General features: G+C 44.3%; 1 protein-coding gene across 2 annotated transcripts; it reads right to left on the bottom strand.

Moving 5' to 3' along the window:
- Window positions 1-1582: 1582 nt before the first annotated feature.
- Window positions 1583-15871, bottom strand: LOC122620396 (hormone receptor 4). Of its 2 annotated transcripts, none has more exons than XM_043797832.1 (4): window positions 15178-15871; window positions 9819-10045; window positions 3517-5287; window positions 1583-3151 (listed from the first exon to the last, which is right to left on the bottom strand). In XM_043797832.1, exons 2-4 carry the CDS (start codon window positions 9861-9863, stop codon window positions 2355-2357), a joined length of 2613 nt encoding a protein of 870 aa, XP_043653767.1. In that variant the 5' UTR covers window positions 9864-10045; window positions 15178-15871; the 3' UTR covers window positions 1583-2354. The 2 variants fall into 2 exon arrangements, with proteins under 2 accessions (XP_043653767.1, XP_043653768.1); XM_043797833.1 differs by having other exon boundaries at window positions 15608-15871.
- Window positions 15872-16868: the final 997 nt, after the last annotated feature.

Raw genomic sequence — 16868 nt, 5'->3', positions numbered from 1 at the left:
TTATATATCATCAGATGTACAACCAATAGTAGCAGACTATATAGATAATATATCTGTAAAAATAATAGCTTAAATTACTTAATCTTAAAACAAAGTTCATATTACATTCATCTGATAAAGATTGTAAGGTTAAGTTAAGTTAATAACTTTTAAACTTTCACTTGGTGTAGCAGATTTCCAAGTGTATTCCAAGTCTCGGTGCCGGATGCTCACGTTCTCTTCGTGATTTTATGGTCATGTGCCGTATTTCTTCACGCAGATCGCGTCGTTGATGCAGCCGGGTCAGAATCGCACTCAGGGGGACTCCAACTCCATCTCCAACTCCAACTCCAGCTCCAGCTTGGGTTGATTGCCGGTTTGCGATAAGACAGCATACCAAAGTCCGTGCTGTGCGATTGTCTTACATATCTAAAAATAGCAGGGCACTGAAAATGAATCTGAATCTCAGTCTGAAACTGCAACTGCAACCTGGCACTGGCACTGGCGCATGCAATCATTAGTGGAAATTTTAGCGGCCAATCTCTCGAGTCCAATGTCCAGTCCCCGAGGGGCAATAAAACCAGCCAAATGACGACACGCAGACGCCTAAGAAGCAGCTTCTTTCGAGGATGGAGGCATCCAAGGTGGAAACTTCTTTCCAAGCGACCGCAAGCAAGGTCGTTCAGCGACCTTCACATCCTTCACATCCACTTGGTTTCCCGTTGAGTGCCGCATGGGCTCGGTTTCTTGGGGCAGATCAGTAAACAAGCGCTGGACATTTATGGAAATGCGAAATGCGAAATGCTGCTCTTAATTGGCCAAATGCGGCTCTATAAACCTATATGGCCCCAAACTGCCGCCTTGACTTTGTCACCGGCTTCTCGATCCTGTTCCCCCTCCATCTCGCAGCCTCAGAGATTCCAGTGCTCCTCCGTCTCTCGGCTTCCGCGTTTCACTCGCAAGAGTGATAGCCCAGCAGGTTTGGGCTGTCGGGACATTATCAGTATCCCAGCACAGAGGAGCTCTTGTGACTGTTTATCTTCTTAATCCGTGAACTGGAAGAAATACCTGAAATAACCAAAAACTGCAGCCCAGATGATAGGAAGTCAAACTGTTGTATTTATCTTTGACTAAATGTAAGAAATGAAAGACATTCCATGTTTTACTAGAGAAATTTACAAGTTCTGCAGATAAGGCTCATATATGATTTTACAAGAAGTTGAAGCACTCCCCGTTTCTCTTAGTGTACGCATAAGAGCCAACTACCCCGTGAGCTGCGAATTCCTGGCGTCAGCTGTCCTGCTGCTGCTTTGTCACTTGTTCATATCAATTAAATTTTAATGATATTGTCCAGAAAAACGACTCCCTCCGTCGCGCTGCACGCTGCACGCTGCATGTTTTTAATCAATTTTAAGTGGCTATTTACTTTGCGGATCCGAGGAGCAGTTGCCCCCAGGACAACCAGTTTCCCAATCACATCCGTTCCGATCCCCGATCCCCGATTCCCGATCCCGCTGCGAGATGAATGAGTAATGCGCACAAGTGGGATTTAGTCTCAATGGAATTTAGTTTATTTCACTACACAAGTCACTTAATGCTCTAATTAGGATAGTTTTTCGCTCGTTCTTAATGCTGGTAGGTGCTCGGATTTTATGGCAAGTTGCTATAGTTCTGCGGAATTTCGGGTGTGCTGGTCGGCTGAATAAATTAGGCTCGGATTTGCGGTTACAATTACAATACCAACAACTACAATAAATTAATTAAAACATTAACTAAACATTAAACAAAATTCGTTTACTGACTAAACACACACACACACACTGATCTCGTGGGAACTCAACTAGTGGCTACGTTCTAGTACATCTATCTAGGTTTATCTATCTAGGTTTAGGTTGTCTACGCTAACTACAATACGACTTGGATCACATGTGAATGCCTTTGCAGCTGTCTCTTCAGTGGGGAAGTGCGGGGTTCTTGTATTTTGACACTCGGGAAATCACCCATATGCATTTGGAAAGTCGCCACATATCTGCGTTTTCGTTTTACAACTAAAATTAGGGTTTACAACTTAAGCAATGTAAAACTTAATCAGCCAAATAGGTTTCTTAGCAAATAATTGTTTGATAGTCAACCAAATAGGTTTCTTAGCAAATAATTGTTTGCTAGGCTTCGCTTAACTTAAAAAGTTTGAATATTTCTAGTAATTCCAATATTTTTAACCATCTAGACCTTCTCGATTGCAAGTTCCAAGACGGTTTGTCTTAGTTAGTGTTTTCCTAAGCATCCCTGTACTTTCCAAAGATTTCCCTGCATACTGGCGACTCTCCTCGCTCCATTGCGAGTGCTTTCCCGAGTGGAGCCTGACCATTTGGGCCCTACTTGAGCTTCAGAAACGTGAGCAACGCCTTCTGTATCAGACTGCGATTGATGGTGGAGTCGGCGGTGTAACGCACTCCCCACAGGTTTCCATCGTTGTGGTCCACCACTCCGTACTCGCCGACGATGAAGCCGTCGTCGGTCTTCTCCTCCACCCGGTACTTTCGGTAGTTGCGTCCCTCGACCACGTAGGCCACTTTGTCTTCGTCATCGGAGGCCGCATCGGTGCCGCCACCCTGGCCACCCTGGCCCTCTGATCCCGAGTCCCCATCCCCGCCTGCATCGCCATCATCATCGCCATCTGAATAATCGTTGGCATTTGCATTGTAAACCACCGAGCCACGTCCTCTGTTGATGCCACGACTTGGGCTGGCGGTGGTGCTCGATTGGGGCACTGGACTGGCTGGCGTTGTGACTTGCCCCACTGCCCCACCGCCGGCAGCAGCACTCCCTGCCACACCACCAGCACCACCACCAGCACCACCACCTGCACCGCCCTGCGGTCCGTGGGCTCGTCCGTTTGTCATAACACTAACGGACTCCTCAATTTCGTAATTCTGCTCTGAGGTCGGAGTGTAGAGCTCGGGGTGCTCGGTGGTGAAGTGCTGCAGATGTGGCTGCTGCTTCGCGGATGAGGTGGCCGAGCTGGATGAGGTGGACGAGGAGGACGAGGAGGACGAGCTGGAGCTGTACGAATAGCCACCGCCTGACCCCGAAGATGATGGCGGCGATGGGTCCGCCGCGGACGCCGCTGCTCCATGTTGGTGTGCAAATTTGGAAACACACTTGACTAGATCTGCGGGGCGAGATGCAACAAAAGATGATGTTTGATAAGTTCAAGATTAGTTGGCCGGGGTTCAAGTGGTTAAACCTCTGCGTTGTCGCTGTCTGTCATAAGTGCACTGTGCCCAAAAACTACTCTAGTAAGCAGTAATGCTGCACGAATGTGTATAATGAGTTATGCTCTTTAATGGAACCCCAATTTATAATGGCTACTCCCTAAGTGAAACATAATCATCGATCCATTCAAGCGGGTCGTTATAAATGATATACGATTAAAATTGATCTGTTTAATTTATGCATTGCAACACTCGCCCTGCTGCACAGTGTAATTTGCTTAACCAGATTCAGAGCCGCGACTTGGATCCGACTTGGACTCACCTCTATTGGGCAATCCTTTGGCATTTTGATTAGAATGTTGATGCGGCGGTGATGAATGCTGACGCTGTTGCTCCCAGCATGGACTTGGCTGTTGCTGTTGCTGTTGCGGTTCGTGTTGCTGCAGATGCTGTTGCTGCTGCTGCTGTTGCTGCTGCTTCTGCTGATGTTGCTGGTGGTGGTAGTGGCTCGGACCTGAGTGCTTCGATAAAATGGGCTCCAGTGGATGCGGCTGCGGTGCATTCAATAAATCATAAGGCAATTTATCCAAGTTGAAGAGTACGCGGCGCGTTGGATGCGCCGGCTGTGCTGGCTGGTGGCTGTAGCTGTGATAGTGGTGCTGCCAAGTGGTGGGCCTGATGCTGGCGGAAGTGCTGCTTCTGGGAGGCTTCACTGTGGTGACCCTGCTGGCCAGCGTGGCTGCCGGGCCGCTGGACGTGGCTGCCGTGCTGCTCGGAGTGGCTACTGTGGTGGTGCTTGTGCTCTGCGCCTCGCCAAAAGCGATGCGCGAGACAATCGCGGGTCGTGGTCTGGATCGCAGGGGCACAAAGGTGGTGGTGGTGGTGGTGGCTGCCAGTGGTGCTTTCTCGGTGGTGCTGGTGGAGGTTGATGAGGAGGAGGTGCTGCTCAGCAGTGGTGGTGCTGCCGTTGTGGTCAGTGTTTGTGGCCAGTAGGTTTTGGCTGGTTCGCCATACACTTTCGAGGGTTGCGAGTACACTTTCGCTGGCTCCGAGTAGAACTTGGAGGGCTGTCCGTAGACTTTCGAGGGCTCCGAGTACACCTTCTCCGGCTGTCCGTACATCTTGGCGGGCTCTGAGTACACCCTAGCTGGCTCGGAGTAGAACTTACTGGGCACACTGTACATTTTCGATGGTACTGAGTAGAACTTGGCCGGTTCTGACGAGTGGGCATGTTTCAGGCTCTCACTTACATTCCTCTGGGCCTCTGCCAAAATGCCACTTCTCGACTGCTGCCAGGTTTGCAAATCATCCACGTTCTGGGAGATGGAACTGTAGGATATCGACCTGGACTGAGGTCCTCTGCCCTGTTTGGTGTCATGGTAGATCACCGTTTGAAAGGGTAAACCCGCTCCAGCTGCGGTTCCCACACCGGCTTCCTCTTCAGTCACCTGGCTTTGGTTCTTTAAAAAGGAATGCGATGAGGAAGCTGCCAGTAGAGGGGCAGCCAGTACACTCTGTATGTTGGAGGCACTGTTCAGGGAATCCACCTCGCTGTCCATGGAATCGGCAGCCAATCTGGGCTCTGTTTCCTCAATCGAAAGCTCGCTTTTATGCGAGCGGTTCACAAAGTCCGAGCCCGTGCCAGTCATGCCAGAGGCACTGCTCCTCGAAGGACCTCGCTTGCTGGAGGAGCTCACACTAACGGCCACCACTTTGACCTCGTCACTGGACTTGCCTTTCCCTTTACTTGGGGCATCTTCGAGGAACACAATCTTACTGCCTGAGGTCACCAGCTTCGCCACCTGCTTGGAGTCGGACGGCTCCTCGGTGTGGGAGTGTCCAGATGTCAGGGAGTTCCTATAGCGGTTCCTGCTGAGATCCAGGCTTCTTCCGGTGGCTGCTCTGTGGTGGGTTGCCGATGGGGATGCTGATGCTGACTCTGCCCTGCCCTCGAAATCCTGTTCGCCGCTGTGGAGGCTTCGCTGCTGGTCGTCATGGTCGAGGAACAGCTTGAGGAACTCGTTGCCCGCGATGAGCTCACTCTGCCTGCCACTTGGAAAGGGAGCTGGGCGCGTCCGGCAGCCGGACAGCATCTGAAATGTCAGAGGTAGAGGCGTGTTAGTTGCGCTCGACATTACTAAAGTGCAATCGGTGGTGAGAGCATCGACACTTGAAAATGAGTAATTTGAGGAGAAATCGTAAGCATATTTCTTGCAACTGCAATGGGGAATGACCACATATTGAGCTTATCTCAGCGATCTATTTATAAATTTGCGTAATTAAAATATCATTTGTATCGATCCACATGAGCTGAGTTATGTCTTCATGTCGCTAGCAAATATGCCAAAGTCATGCAATGCTCGACCGAGATCTGGACTTTAGCTCACTGGCATTTGAATAATAATGCGGCTGGTCTATTAAGACATCAGTGGAATGCTGCGGTGCGGCGTTTGAAGTGGCGCATGTTACTGCGGAGTCCCTAGTCAAGTGGCAAATGTGGCATAATTAACCGCGTTGCAAGTGCTCAAGTGGGTGGCGTAAGGTAGCGAAAACACCCATCGAATGAACAGCGTGGCTTATGGACTGTCCAATGGGCAAATGGAAGCAGATCGCTTGACTGGAAAGTGGAACAACTAGTTAAACGATGCCGATCAAAGTGTCACTCAGTGTCACTAAGATATTTATGTTCCTGCCGATTTGCATGCATTTCACTGACTTATCGCGGGGCTTAACTTGTTTGCTGTTAAGAAAGTCAGTTTTAAAAACCTGTTCTTATTGACATCTGATCGCATTTTGGGGTTTTATCCCTTCTGATGAGCAATGCTTACATTTAGGGAAATAAAGCACAAGCATTACGTGGAAGAACAGAAAATAAGAATTAAGAGTTAGTTTACTTTTTTTAACCCTTCCCTGCCATTCAACAAACTAATAATTTACATTTAATGCGCCATTAAATTGCTTTAGTAGCTTGCTTATCTACATCCATATCTTTGGCATAACACCACGAGTACCCATAACACTCTAGTGCGAATTCATGGCCAGAGATCGTCCATAAATTGGTATCAGGACACACACACCCAGCGCAGAAACAAAAGACTTAGGGCACGAACTCGCCCTGCCAAGCGACCCGCCGATGAAATCGAAGCTAATAAAACATATTTATGGATATTTATCGATCGCCATGAGTATTAGCATTGCTAATTGCAACGAGGCAGATCATTTGCTAGCCAAACACTTTTGATCCATTCGGGCGAATTTGAAAGGCGCACTTTGAAAACAATAAAAAATAGCGAAAATTGAATCGAATATTAATGGAAATCGATCGCTGCGGCGAACATAATAGCATAATTATTCAAGCTGTTTAGAGGTGTATTCAATATTTTTATATTTTTTTTTGCTCTAACGTGTGTACTTATTCCCCTGCGCAAGAACAATAACAACATCCGGCAGTGCAGTGGGCGCCTGTCGCCGAGCATTTTCTAGAGCAGATTTGAGCGAACACCTTCGCACATGTGCTAAAGTTACCCACAAACCCAGCAAGCAAACAGCCTAAGCAACCAACTGACTGACCAACCAGTTACTATGTATAATACTATATCTCCAGATCGGTTAGTCATCCGGCGGGTCGCCTTGCCTTTTATGTCTAAAATTGCAGAAGTAACCGACCGCGGGCGTTGAATGGAAAATGGAAAAGCGACAGTTAGCATTGACACCAAATCAACGGCCCAGGGAGCCCAGGGAACTATTCGTGTGACAATTACAAAAGGGCCAACTATTTGGTTTCGCCCAAAGACAAAGAAATAAACGTTCTAAAAATACCAAGCCAACTGGAACAATGCGCATTCCTTTCCATTGTGGGGTTATTTAAAACGCCTGCCCAGTGACGTGCTCCAGTTTAATGAATGAATTGGGTAATGGTTTCGAATTCGAGTTTGGGTTTGGGTTTGGGTTTGGGTTCCTTCAACCAGCGCCAAAGTGATAAGCAATTATTAATCTTGATTGATTTATCAGGTAGCTAATCCTGTTTCGACATTCTTTTGCACTTCGCCTGCCGACGCTGACCATTTATCATTCGATTGTGGCGTTTTGGCGACAATTTTCACGGCTGTCAACTTAGCGGAAGTGTCAAAAAAAGTCAACTTTCAGAATATCACGTATCCGCCTTGTGTGCCAGCAAACAATTAAGCAAACAATTAAGCAATAATCACGCCTTAATGAGCGCTCTCTTTATTAGGATCATTTGGAGCACTCGATTGGCTTTCAAGTGCCGCTGATGCTGCCATTCGATACTCAGTACCCAGTACTCGATGCTCGATGCTTTAATTAGCCACAATCGTCGTGATTTCAGTTTTTACGCTTGACACTACACAAACGCCACGGGTTGACAGATTGAATTCATGTTTGCGTTATGCAAATTTCGGAAGTAATTTGATTGATATGGGATCATAGACATGGGCCACTACATATACAAGTATAAACAGGATTTGGAGAGGGGCCAGTGACTCAGGCCACGAACTAAGCTATCGAATGCGGAAAAAGTCATGTAACCCCCCATTTCTGGCATTTCTGCATATTTCGAGTGGAGCACAAACGTCCGCGGGCAGTTTGTGCTAGAAGTGGGCGGCTTTCAAAGGAGCAGCCACCGTCAGCCACCATCAGCCACCGTTGCAGTTTGCGGCCAAAACAGTCGGTGGCCAAGTGAATGTGTCAGCGGGTCTATTTTCCCCACAAGCCCAGCCTAAACTGGCCGGGCCAAAGTCTAATCTCTGCTAGCAGACATCGGACATTCGCCGCTCTTGGCCACCACCCGCTGTCGTCAGCTGGGCGACACATTGTGTGCACAGTATTACAAGCAAATGCCCGCGGCGGTTTATGCACTCAGAAAACACAACAAACCTAGACGAGAGTACATATAACTGAAGAAAAACAAGACTAATCGATATGCAGAATAGCAACATATGTCTTTATTTTCGCGAGTGTTCCTATCCGTCTGTCGATCTCCCAGCCAAGTGCAGCCCACATTAGGGCCGCGCTCAATGCCACAAGTTGGGGCGGCTTCGGATTCGGAATCGGACTCCAGTTCGCATTTGAGTCGAGTCGATCCAAATTGCAGCTATCAACTTGGGCTGTGGCACAATAACACACATTTATTAATTACACTGCAGAGACACTGCACATTTCGTGTGGGAAATTAACCCATGCTGGCCCCAGATCGTTTAGGAGCAACTCAAAGCCATAAACACAAGCGTTTATTTGATGAATACTCAAGACATGGATGTGCCACGGTGGGTTAAAATAATGGCTTATAATCGCCCAGCAAATCCGAGTTTAGAATGTAGTTGCACCACTGGCAGTGCCACCACTGCACCACTCCGTGCCCCGCTGAGCATAATTTGCAAATTGCCGTAGTCATCGCCATTGAATGGCCAAAAGACAGAGCCTGGGTTTTAGCCACAAAACCCAAACAGAGCAAAAGTCGGAGCCACAATACAGAGGCACTCCAAGCGGCAGTTGCAAATGAACACTCGCAAAAAAATGGGTAATTAATAAGATCGGATCGATCTCACTCTGCAAATAAAAACGTCAAGATGAAAATAAGTTTGATTCATAAACTTTAAAGTATTCCCAAGTAATAAACGTAAAGGTCAGCGGAATTAATGCTTAACTAGGCAATAATTCCTTTTTTAAACTAAAATTGATATACTGATAATATAAAACTTCAAACCGAATAATAAGAAAAATAAATGTACAAATCATTATATGGGATCTGCATAATTTTGTATCCCATAAAATACATTTAATTGCCATCTTTTCTCTGAGTACAGTGGTTGCCCACTGCAGTTAAATCGCGTGCAATTATTTAGTTTACTCGGCTGCAGTTTGGCTCACTCCGCTCCACATTACTCACAATCAACTGGGTCTGTCTAATGAGCAGTCAATAAAGTGCCGGCCAGGCAGGCAGACAGAGAAGCGAGAGTGTGTGGTAAAAATGAATTCGAAATGCATATGGTACCAGCCCAGCCAGCAGAATTATGGATGATTTGGGCCAATAAAACCGAAGTGGGCAAACAAATGGAGTGCGATCGCACTCCATTAAACCACTAAAACCATTTTTCAAAACGCATTGGCCAAGCTAATGGTGCAGCCCATGTGAATGCATTTGGCAACTGCATTTTTGTGAATGGCAATTGTGGCCACAGAGATGAGGTCTCAATTGGAGTTTATGCCATTTGAATCAGTTTCGTTGGATTGTTGAATCGTTACATCGAAATCGAAGTTGTGGCGATGGAGGACGTAACTTTCCAAGTTGAAGATCAGATAATTTGATTGATTGCTTTCGGCGGTGATGAAATGAAAATGAGTTTTGTTTTTTCAATTTACCACAACTGCTTTTTCTTGAACAGCACCCAAACAATTTAGGATTACGTACCATAAAAGACAATTACTAAACATTCTTGAAAGTGCTTGGAATGGCGTGTAAACTCGTTTGTTTGCTAGCCAAGTTGACCAAATCTCAGCCTTGAACTTAAGCGTTTCTTGGGCAAAAAAAGCGAGCAAGTTCCCTGGAATTCCACGAGCACCTGGCCATAAACAAGCGAATAACAAACTTAATGCGACACTTACCAGCAGCAAGAAACCGAATTTAAGGAGCCAGCAAAAGTGTGCCATTCCGCTGTCGATTGAGTCCACCTGTCCACCAGTTAATCAAGCTTCCAGTTAATGCTTCTTTTGTTCTCGCTGCTCAATGGGGATCGCTTTGCTTCGGCTCCTCAGTGAATCATTGGGCCTCCTTTGACCACCAGCTGCACTGCGATCATGCTGGCCACTGTCGCTCGGGATTTGGTTAATGGCTGCAATTGGGGAGGACAAAAAGTGGTAATTAGCCAGCGAAGTGGTAAACAAGGTACCCAAATGATCCGCCATTAAAAATACTTGGCAAACGTATAACAAATCGCGCGACGAGAACAAATCCATTGCGTTCAATCGATAAGCCATGGGAAAAATGCGCGCCAAATGTCAAGGTGCATTTCACACCAGAAATCGCCGAGAGTCGCAGCACTTGCAACTAATTCCAAGTCTCGGCGGATTCCGCACTGAGCTCAATGCACTTAACAAAAAAGTACGCATGAAAATATATGAATATTAAATTTTTCAATATTACATATTTGTAAGTATCTACAGTGGGTGTGGCATACGCCCACCTTCTGCGTTTTTGTGTACCTACCAAGTTCAAAGACTTTTAAGGGCTTGTGGTGTGTCTTTTTTTTGGGTGTAGAAGAATCATTGAACTTGTATTGGCAGCAGGTTGGCCACACAAACTAGCAGCTGGCAACTGGCAACTGGCAACTTCAAGAAGCGGCCACAACAAGTTGCAGAGTCTGGCCACAAAAACAAGCAAAGTCGAGAGCCAAAAGCCAAGCCCAAATCCAAAACCAAAACCAAAAAATCCATAGCCCAGACAGATGCTCAGTCGTCTGTTGCAATTTCAACATATTTATAATTAATGGCAAGGTATTTTGATAGCTTTTTGTTGCAGCAATTGGCATGCCATTGAAGTGGGTACCGAGATGTGGCCGAAGCTGCTGCAATCGATGGCTAAAATCCAGCCACGGCGATGAGTTTGATTTGGCCAGGCATAATTTAATTAACCGTTCTCAGGCATTTCCGCCACTGCGAGACCATGTAATTAAACGCCAGCCAAAGTCAAATTCATAAAAAAAATTCATATTTCTTGTGGCAAAAGGTGGCAAAAACAAAGGCTAGACAAAAGCCGAAAGAAAGACAGAGACACCAGGCGAAAACCAGTTCTAATTCTTATCAAGCCTTCTTCACAGGCCATATAATTACTCATGGTCTCTCTGGATATTTTGTGGTTTTTTTCTATTTGCCAGACAGCATTTAATTACTGAGCTATTCTGCGGGGAAAACAAATATGTTTATGGCGCGCAGGCATCTCATTAAAAACGAAAGTATCCAAGTTTCGTTCTTAGCCAAGTGAGGGGTCATTAATTAGCCAAAAGTCATATGGAAATGCCAGAACCTCCCATCTAAGCCGGCACCCATTATATTTCATTCTATTCTCCTCCGTTCGGTTCGGTTCTGTTTGTCTGACGTCATTTCAATTTCTTTTATTCTCTGCTTTTTTTTCAGCTGCCCTGTTGGCAGAAGTTCATCATTTACTCAGGTTACTCTGTAAGTTCCTTGGCCTTTCAAGTCCCAGTTGTAAAGCCCATTGGAAAGTAAAAGTTCTGACGTCCGTCGTTTTGTTCACACATTCATTATCGGCAATTTAGCGTCTCTAAAGTGCAACTAGTCTGTAACTACGTTAACCATAGCTGCACCCACTTGTCATAGGAATTGGAATCGGAGTATGTTCTAGTTCTGGCTTTGGAGCAAGTATCTCCGACGAGCACTTGGGTTAAGGCCAAAAGCAACAACAACTGCAGGGCATATAGGAAATCAATGAACTTGGAATACCCTTTGCCAACAAAGTATACTTGTATAGCCGCAATTAAGTTTCTTCTGGGGAAATAATATATTTAGATGGAAACAAGTTTGCGGGCTTTGGAACTAGTTGTTGGTTACTTGGAAGATCTTTTAATGATGGGTTCACTGCCTTATGAAGATGATAGAGAGATGATTGCAAATGCAATGAATTTTAAATTGAATTTTTTTTTTAATTGAAACAATCAAACCATGCTGATGTCACTAGTTGTAAATCAAATGTGTCTCAATAATTCTACATCAATTTACTCTCCGCAATTACCGATCTACCTTCTTTGGTAGTGCTGCCACCGCAGCTTGGTCTTGAAATCCTAATGGAATAATCGCACTCGTGAATGGCCATTGGCCATTGGCGTTACTAAATTTGTGCCACACTCGCACTCTCGGGCAGTTAGTATATAAATTAGAATGCTAATCGATAGTTATGGATACGCCCTGAAAACGAGAGCCCGGGGAACTAGCAGATCGCAGATCGGCGAGGTGAGGTGAGAACGTTGGACAATGGGCGACTGACAGATTCCGGTTAATAAACTTGATTTAAAACCAGAAGTGAACACTGCGGGCAAAAGGTAATGGCAAATAAATTGCCACTAAGTACACACACACAATGCATACATAGTCCCCGCACAAATGACACAAAACAAACAAGAGGCGAAATAAAATGAAAATGTGTAACAAATGGACAAACGTGGCCCGCACCCGCAATTCACTTCGATTCAGATTCCGATTCAGATCCAGAAACAGAAACAGATTGAGATTCAGACGGGGACGAGACAAGTGTTGGACCCTGTGACAAATTGTCAAACATTCGCATTCTCATACCTCTCTCAATTGCGGCTGCAATTCATTAACAATCGAAGTGGAGTTGATACGAGTTCAGTTCGGTTGACTTGAGTTGAATTCAGGCGAGTTGAGGGACGGCCAGGCTCAAAGCCGAGGCGGCCAAGGAAGGGAGAGGCCACACGTCGTATGCGTTATTTCATCAGCAGCATTAAACATGCATCCAAACCTGAGCGGAATAGAAACATACTTTGAGAAAGTGCATGCCAAGTTAGCAGAGCATTTAAATAAGCTCTTTATTTACACAAAACTGGTTCACAACCCTCCTCAAGGGTATGAAAAGCAATCACAAAGTCAATGCAAAAGCCAAAACTCTGCCAAAGTCACAAAAGACATTCGAGCGAGCTCTAATTGGAGCGTTTTCTGTTTGTGTTTATGTTTCCATGGCATTTCTAAGAGTTTATTGCACTGCACACACCGCACTCCTTTGGCCATTTGTCATCGCATTGTTGTGACCAAAACTGAAAATGTGGCCAAAACTAAAACAGTGCAATCCCAACCTGTTTGTTTATCTGTCGCAGCTCGCGCGACTTTGAGGCGTTTTGTCAGCGTTTTTTGCCGCCGCTGGTTTCGTTTTACTCTGCCGCAGCATATAATTTGTTAATTTAACTTTTTGCAGCCTTTAATTGTTTTGGCCAAAGCTCAGCGACTACTGGCAGCTACTGCAGGCAGTTTGCGCTGCAATTACGCTCTTAATAATAATTTTGCCGAACAAAAAATGTTGAACGGTTTGGCAACGCTTCCACTTTTGCAATCTGGCTCAGAATGTGGGGGCCATTAGATTATAGACATTATCGATATGACTATCTGATTGATTAAGGGTCGCGCTAAGGCTACGAAAACTCAGCGTAATGACAGGAGTGTTTATGTGATGGAGATTGCAAATACTTCGCTGGGTTATTGCAAATAAAACATTAACATTTGATGAAGTCATTAATGGTCTTCAGGAGTTTGTTTTTCTTGGAATGCGCTAATGTTAAAGATCCGGCTTTAATTATGAAGTAAGGTGTAAAAAGTAATATAAGTGGAAGTGATACCCCCATATACATATTTCAAGTATGGCAGTAAGATTTTGCTCTATGGATTTAATACCGAAATCATCGTTCCAACTTGAATAACATTAATTTATGTACAAATGTCTTATTAAATTGATTGATTTATTACACTTATTGCCCAATAAATCAAACGAGATTTAGCTCGTTTGGTTGAGTTATTAATTCCAGCCATAATTTCCCATGTGTTCTAATTTCAAGCAATTTGGCTATTGATATGGTTGAATTACGGACGTGTTCCCGCAGTTAAGATTCTATTAATTGAATACAAATTAAATTATGATCTCGATCGTATTGTTTCGGCACTGGGCACATTGAAAATGAGATCGTAAATTATGCCGCTAAATTGCTGCCATAAATTTTCCTTCAAACAATCCATTGCACACAATTACTGCCCTTGGATGGATATTCAAGCTTTTCCTTGGCATTCAGCTGGCAGCGTACTTTCAATCTGACAAATCTGAAATTAATTCACTCCACGGCGATTTATTTTTTTTTCCTGTTTTTTTTTTTTTGTGGTTCGGACTTTGTATCTGAATGCCAGGTGGGACAGTGGGTCACTAAATCAACGCCCAATTACAAGCGAACCGTTAATTATTTCGGTAAGTTCGAAATAAGCAGGGCGTCTAGAAATAATAACGCATATAGGGACCATTAAAATCTCGTTTGTCGATCGCGCGCATGGGAGATATGAATCTGCCTGCGAAATAAATTAATGCCTTAATCCACGCCCGTCCATCACAAATCGGGAATTCGAGCCGGACAAAAGAAACCAATACTCTTTCATTCATTTTTTTATGATTTCAAAACCCAAACACTAATGCACTTGCATGCCAATTGACTGACTCACACCGACAGACTTTCATCCGTGACCTTGAGGCGACTGGCCGACATATCTCCCCACCGGCACCGCCCACCGCCCTCCGCCATCCGCCTTTCCGCCCTCCCGCCTTGCCGCCCATCCGCCTTTCCGCCAGATTTCCACGGCCTGAAGACAAATCCACTTTGTGGCCCAGCCGAAAACAGAAACAACACCAAAGCCGCTCGTTGAGCAAGGCAGCCGAGCGAGCACACAAAAAATATACCAAAAATGCAGAAAAAACTGTAACAAAAATTAAAACTCAGCAGCAAAAAATTTGAGTAACAGGCCGACTGGCAAACAAATGAAAAGCAAGCAAAAAACAATTCGCAAAAAGGGGGAGGAAAATCCTAAAAACATAAGAAACGCGTTTGCGCATAAAAACTCTTTGGATTTGGCCAATTTTAGCCATTCGGCTATAAAGCGATCTATATATACACTTGGCGATCTTATTCCTGCACAGAAAGAATTTTTGAGCACTAACGAAAATGAGACGAGATATTAAAAAGTTCTCATTTTCATAAAATTAAAAATAAATTAGAAAAACATTTTGAAGTGCCTCAATAAATATTTTAAGTGGTTTGCTTATAATTAGTCACAAAAGTCCACTTCTTTGGTGGTCTTACAATTTAAGTACACATCTTAACAAATTCTTCATGTTCGCTAGATTTTTTTACCGTGTGGCATATTATTAACCGTTACTTTTTACCAAACCCGCCGAGCTTACCAATAATGCACCCACCACATTTATAGTTGTTAGTGGCTCTAATCCCTCGTTGTCGTTGTTGTTGGATTTGATTGTTAAGCTTTCTATATTTACGGGTGGTTGTTGCTGTTTTGGGCTTCAGTTGTTGTGTTCGACTGTTTTACTGTTCGACTGTTCAATGCAATTGTTGCTAAGCCGTTTTCTCAAATTGGAGCAATATTGGCGCGAGCTTTGAACGGATTTCGCAGACTGCGATTTGTTTATGGCTCTTTGAAAAGTATTTGTATTTGTATTTGAATTTGTGTTTGTTCGTTTCGCGGACTTAATATATTTTGTTTTGATTCGGGCTTAATTATATTTAATGGATTAAGGCACACACTTGTAACACGCACTGGCACACGTACACGCAAACACACACACACACACTCTGAAAACTCTGTATTTAACTGACTTGGTCGAAAGAGGTCTTTGAAGTGTATCCTTGATGTTTTGGAACGGTCCTTAAATAGGTTTTCAGCTGTGTTGCTCGTGCTTCTGTTTTCGACTGCGAAAAGGCTCCTTTTCGAGGCTTGAGTGATAGAAGGGGGGAAGGGTGGGGCCACTGCAGAGTGCACTGCCTAACTGAAAAAGATACTTTCACGACCAGAAACACGTAGTGAGTTTATTCAGGAAAACCTCGGAAAGTCTCTCGAGCGCCGCGCATGCGTCCGTTTGGCTACAGCGTCCACAATTAACTGAATTCCCACAGCGATCAGAAACTGATAAGTCGCCCAAGAAGCCAGGCCGAAAAGCTCCGAGAGCGCTCGCGCACTCGGACTTGGCCCAAACACCAGGTTTAAGCCACATTCACAACAGAACTCAGCCAAGTGCCAAGGCAAAAACACGAAAGGCAAAGCAAAAAGCGCAAGTACAAACATAAATCCGCCAGCAAACAAATCAGACTCTCTCTTGATCAGCTTGTGCTCGCCAAGATTCGCACATCTGATGTCTTGAAGTCGAGTCGCGTGGACACTTGACCAAAACAGATATCTAAGACCAGAGAGCGGGCACTATCTTAAATATATTTTTACAGAATAAAATATGCAAATGTTCTAAAACAAACCTAAAACATTTTAAAGCATTCAACTCATTTAAAGAACTAAATCCTAATGAACGATTTAAATTATTTCAGGTTGAACAAAGCTTAAAATTGTACATTACATGTAAAATGTGTAGAATGTAAAATGTGTCGATGTCTATGGTAACTTAGTAAAGATATGAACCAATGAACCAATAATTTTTATTAAAAAATTATTCTAGTTTAATAGCAATATAATCAAAATAGTCAGCATATAGAAATTGATAACACAAATAAATAGTTTAACAAAAAATGAAAAGTTCCAAAGTTCCCCCATCTACTTTTGATAGTTGAACTAGATTCGGCATTTGTTTTACTAAATATGAAATGTTTATTTAATATCCCATATCAATTTACAATTATATTTACATTTTAAGCGGTACAAAATGCGATATTTCCAAGTAAACCACAACATATTTGCTAACAATCGGGAATGGCGGGTGGCTAGCTACGCAGATTGATTTGATTAGACTACAGATACAAAGCTGGTTATGCAGAGGCTTATCACAAAAGAAAATGGAATATTCTGTACAGGCGGGTTTGGGTTATAAATCTCTAAGGGATTACAATTTGTCTGGATCGTTCGATCTGACGG

Source organism: Drosophila teissieri, chromosome 3R (assembly GCF_016746235.2).
Source record: "Drosophila teissieri strain GT53w chromosome 3R, Prin_Dtei_1.1, whole genome shotgun sequence".
NCBI lineage: Eukaryota > Metazoa > Arthropoda > Insecta > Diptera > Drosophilidae > Drosophila > Drosophila teissieri.
The sequence above is the reverse complement of the archived record's forward strand: the minus strand, read 5'-3'. Positions and strand labels throughout refer to the sequence as shown.